This window comes from Quercus robur, chromosome 2, assembly GCF_932294415.1.
Source record: "Quercus robur chromosome 2, dhQueRobu3.1, whole genome shotgun sequence".
In the NCBI taxonomy this organism is placed as follows: Eukaryota; Viridiplantae; Streptophyta; class Magnoliopsida; order Fagales; family Fagaceae; genus Quercus; species Quercus robur.
Genome location: NC_065535.1, coordinates 52,574,151 through 52,579,203, shown reverse-complemented (window position 1 = coordinate 52,579,203; position 5,053 = coordinate 52,574,151). Strand labels below are relative to the sequence as shown.

General features: G+C 34.0%; 1 protein-coding gene across 1 annotated transcript; it reads right to left on the bottom strand.

The window, feature by feature from the left end:
• Positions 1 to 2,134: 2,134 nt before the first annotated feature.
• On the bottom strand, positions 2,135 to 4,011 carry LOC126700364 (transcription factor MYB30-like). The gene is made up of 5 exons (XM_050398471.1): positions 3,879 to 4,011; positions 3,337 to 3,466; positions 2,838 to 3,031; positions 2,344 to 2,633; positions 2,135 to 2,224 (listed from the first exon to the last, which is right to left on the bottom strand). The coding sequence occupies exons 1-5, from the start codon at positions 4,009 to 4,011 to the stop codon at positions 2,135 to 2,137; spliced, it is 837 nt and encodes a 278-aa protein (XP_050254428.1).
• Between the last annotated feature and the right edge of the window lie 1,042 nt (positions 4,012 to 5,053).

Genomic DNA, 5,053 nt, shown 5'->3' with positions numbered 1-5,053 from the left:
TTTGGTGGCTGCTTTGATCTTGCAGGTGGTTGTTTCAATCTCGTTGCCACTAGATTTGCTAGATTGTTGGATTTTCATATTAGATTCTTTGTTCGTGGGTTTTCTTTTCAGGTTTTTTATTTGGTTTTATGGGTGTTTTTGCCTTTCTGATACGGATTTTTGGGTTGTTGGTGGTTGATTTTTGAGTGGTTGGTGATGATTTGGTGGTTGGTGGTTGTTCTTTTTGGTAGTTGGTGGCAAGTTTTTGAATCTTTGGTGGTGGTTTTGAAGGCTGTTTTTTGAAAGGTTGGTAATGATTTGGTGGTTGGTGGTAATTCTGGTGGCTCTTGTGTATTTGGGTAGATGATGGCGACTAATGGAATGGGATTACAATGGGTATGTTTTTGCAATGGTTGGTGTGCTGGATATGTGGTCGCTGGTGGTGGTTGATTTATATTTGCAATTTTTAAGGTCACAGCACTTGTCAAACACTTGCAAATGTTTTATAGTAAAATATTTTATAAGTAAAACAAATCCAAAGAGGGGGAAAAACATTCTAACGATACCTCTGCCCCAATTAGGCAATTCACTATCGGAAAAGAAGTTTTATGATCTAGTTTAACCCTCCACCCTAGACACTGCTTGAAAGTTTTAACTTGCTGATGTGACCTCACACTAGCTCCATACTTTCAATTAATCAAGCAACGATCGAAAGACTGTTGAAATCTTGCATGAAGGTGTTCTTTGAGCTAAATCTTGGACCTTTTGACTTGGACATTAACACACATTACAAACTAAATAAGAAATAACAATGTCATAAAATTTTCCAATCTAAAACGAAACAATATCCCCCTTAAGCAATTCTGAGACAGAACTCAATTTACATAATCTGACTTGATTCAATATAATGACTCTCAGATACAAACAATCCCAAGAATCCATAAACAGTGAACTAAGACTAACAGACTCACAAGACTTAAAGAAAAATATAGCTAACTTGTCCTTCTTGTAAAATGACCGAAAACATTAAACAAACCATCTGTACATTGGCGTCTGCGGTGAAAACACAAAGTCCACTACACGTTTACTAGGGAGACTTAAACCAACTTTTTCCACGTAAATATTAAAAGTTAAACAATTAGGAGTAGGACATCTTTATGTTTACATTGTACTTGAAATGCAAAACAAGGTGCTTAGCTCCTTTCACACTGGAACTTGATCGATAGAGGAATTATGACATCCAATCTTTAGTTCACGATCACGTTTACCATGATTCACTTAATGGTCTGGGACTCTATTCTTCAGTCTTTTCTTTTTTCTTCTTTTCTTTTTGTTTTATTTTCTTTTTTCTTTTGTTCTTGGTTTCAAATATGAGGATTGGTATGTCGTCTATATACCATGAGCTGCATCTCTTATAATGCACCGGCAAGTCTACCTTCAAATATAACAGCTTGAACCACATGTTTATCACCCATTGAGCATTCAAATGTATAAGTCATTCCTTTCACATACACTATAACCTATTTAATAGATACATGCATTAGAATATTTAAGGTTTTCTTAATAAATTAAAGTTTAAATTGCTCAGTTTTTTTTTTTTTTTCAATTGCATGAAAAATGCTTAAACTGTATGTTTTGAGTTTATTAATGAGGACTCCATTATATTTCTCATTGGTCATGTAGCTATTTTAATTACTTTGGCTTGCATAGCTGTACAGACAAGCCTTTCTTTTCTCTGAATTGAGGTACTTGCATTTGAAACAGTTAATGCTGTCATGCCATGCGATCAGTCTAATGATACATTCAATTATAAATGCCCTATGTTTAACCCTTGAAATGTTTTTGGTTGCTCATTGTTTAAAATATCCATGAACCATCACATTTTCATGTCCTAGAAATTACATTGTGTCATCCAACATTAATCAAAGAAAGTGTTTGATCTTTCTCATGTTTCATAGCCCCGGGAAGTTTATGCATATTTCAGGATCAGATAATCTAATTACGTACCTATCCAAAAACGAGGGACAAGAATCACTCAACTTGCAGTAACTAGTGGAATCTAATCAAGAAGATAACAGCACACTTACTTCCTTTGATCATTAGGAAGTTGAGTTTAACAAGCTAGCCCAAAAGGTACATATGCGAAGCATAACAACTACTTCCTGCAGTATATTGAAGCAAGTGCAAAACTTGACTGCATGATCACTTTCACGTATCTGTTATTGATTAAGGTAGCTGTTTGTAACTAAAGAAAATAGCACAAGCATTATTACTTTGATATTTTACAATCAGTCACTCTAGCACAATTGTTATTGATAAAAATAACTAGTACTGCCGAAACTTGCATTAATTCTTAGGCAATACCTGCATCACTTGGTCAAATAAATCTATACCAATGCCGTCGTCATAGTATGAAATATATTGGGATATTGGAAACTCATCTGGGATATACGTGTAGTCTGCTACAAATGGTTCAGTCCAAAAGTCTCCAAAGGCTTCTTCAAATGTTTCAAATGAAGCAAGACTGTCTTCTTCAATCCAATTTATGCCAGGTTTAGGTGAATGATCAGTACTGCCTAAGGAGGAGAATTTAGCAGAAGATACTTCTGGGGACAATGGAGAGCTTTCTAAGATATGGTAGTGGGCACTAGCATGAAGACTTTCAGTTTCGAATCTTTGCTTTGTATATTTCTTCCCGTGCATGTTTCCAAAGGCATTTGCAGATGTTTCCAACGAAGCAAGACTGTCTTCAGTGCAATTTATGCCATTTATAGGTGAATGATCACGGCTCAAAGAGAAGAGTTTAGTGGAAGATAGTTCTTTGGACAATGGACAGCTCTCTAAGCTTTGGTCAGAGGAATCACTGGCATGAAGACTTTCACTTTCTGATTCTCTATTTTCCTTGGCTTTGCATAATTGTGAAGTTTCACTTTGCTCCTTCACCTCACATGTTTTTGGATTTTGCTTTACATTCTTCTTTAGGTGTGTGTGCCAATGGTTCTTTATCTCATTGTCTGCTCGTCCAGGTAAATTTCTAGCAATCATAGACCATCTGAAAGGAAAACAATTCACATTCACTGAAGAATCTTAATGAAGGAGAGCAAGAAAACTGAAAAACAATATGGTTTTGTTTTTCTTTTTGTTTTTTCTTTTTCTTTCTGGTTTGTGAAAATAGATTTATTTGATTTCTAATTATTTTTCAAGTTAGAAACTTGACAAGACACGTATAATACTTACGGGAACTTGGAAGAAAACATATTATTGCTTTATGTTGATATTGGTTCATAAACTTAGGTCGATCTGAGGATCCTAAAAATTTATACTTATCAAGTTGCAAAAAGTAAGATGTTTCTATACTTGTTTCCAGCTTCTTCATGGAACTTGATGATTAAGTCCTCTTCTTCTTTGGTGAAGTTTCCGCGTTTTACTCCTGGTTGGAGGTAATTAACCCAACGCAGCCTGCAACTCTTGCCACACCTTGATAAACCTGTCCAAAATATCATAGTATTGTTACATCATATATACTGCTTAATTAGTTTCATTTCTTATCTCTCTCATGCATGTATATATGGTTGCCAGAAACAAATAACTAAAGTTAAATAAACAGAATTAAGTAAGAAAGCCATATATAATGAAGTTTCATCATGCATGAACAGAAATTTGTTCCATGGAAAGAGTGAGAAACAACATGCAGGAAAATATGTTTTTCCTTAATAATGTTTGTCTTCTAGTTGAAAAAACTATTACCTTCATAAACAGAATTTTCAAATTCATATTCGCTGAAAAAATTAAAATTTCACCTCGACATATGATAGAACTCTAGTTAAATTTGTTTATTATTTAACAATAGCAAACCAAGACTGCATCCATGCTTCAAAATATATAATGTAGTTTTATACCCGCGAGCTTGGGAAGTTTGCACCAATTTGAGTGGCCATATCTCTGAACAAAACTTTTTAGCTTATAATCTTCTTCTAGAGTCCATGCACCTTTCTTCAATCCATTCTTGTCATAGAAGGGGCCTCTCACCATATCTCTCTATCTATGGGGTCTTGTTGCTCAAAAATAATTAACACCTTCACTAGCTATTCTCAGTTTTAACAATAGAACTACACAAGACATTTTATGGGGACAATAGGGCCCTAATGAATGTGCAATCATGATCCCATTAAGGATTAAATATTATAAAATTTTGGTAAAGGAGCTGGACGCCTAGACTACGTTAAAGTGGCACAAGACTTGGAAAAACAAATATAGGGTAACTACTAGGTGATTTCCATCACATTTTTTGATAATTGGGGTTATAACATCATTATAGGTTTGTGTAAAGGTTCAGCATTAAATCCATATCTTTTTACACTAATAATAAATTTAAAGTTTATTTGCCTAAATTTTTTAGCTTTTAACTTTTCGCTTTTGTTTAAGTTTTTAAAAAAATATATAGGGTCCGTTTGGATTGAACTTATTGTTGTTAAAACTGAAAACTGAAAACAGAAAACACTGTAGCAAAATAATTTTTAAATGTGTGAATAGTACCGTGTGACCTATTTTTAATATTTTTTAGTACGTAATCAGTGCTGTGAACAGTAATGAACAGTGCGTAAACAATGATTTTTGTCCCCTGTACAGTGAACCCATGTGAGGTTACTGTTCACGCGTAGGGGGAAAAAAAAAAGTGGAAAACGTGAAACGCAGAAACGCTAGACGCAAACTCAGTTCCCAAACGCTCACATAATAATGGCAAAAATTAACTTTTTGTAACACATTTAACATAAAATTTACCAAAAATTTTAATAAACGTTCTACAAATAAGTTATCAAAAACTACCAAATACCCAAACATATATAAGATCGATTCAAGTTGAAATCCCTGTGCATATATATATGCCATTTGCAAATTATATAATTTTAGCATATGAAACTAGATAGGGAATTAAAGTCAAGTTATAAACTGTTGGGTTAAGGTAGCTTGACCCCAGTTAATTAATTCAATTACCCAAGTTGATTAATTAGGTTCAATTACATGCAAATTATGGAGGCACCAACAAATCACCAAAAATACTAAATGCAGCAAA

Excerpts from the sequence above, each read along its gene's own strand:
- LOC126700364 (XM_050398471.1), bottom strand. The coding sequence starts at position 4,011 with ATGGTGAGAGGCCCCTTCTATGACAAGAATGGATTGAAGAAAGGTGCA. Across the intron at positions 2,634-2,837 it reads AAGTCTTCATGCCAGTGATT|ATGCTAGTGCCCACTACCAT; the intron begins CCTCTGACCAAA and ends CTGAAAGTCTTC. Across the intron at positions 2,225-2,343 it reads TATTTGACCAAGTGATGCAG|TTACAAACAGCTACCTTAAT; the intron begins GTATTGCCTAAG and ends TATTTTCTTTAG.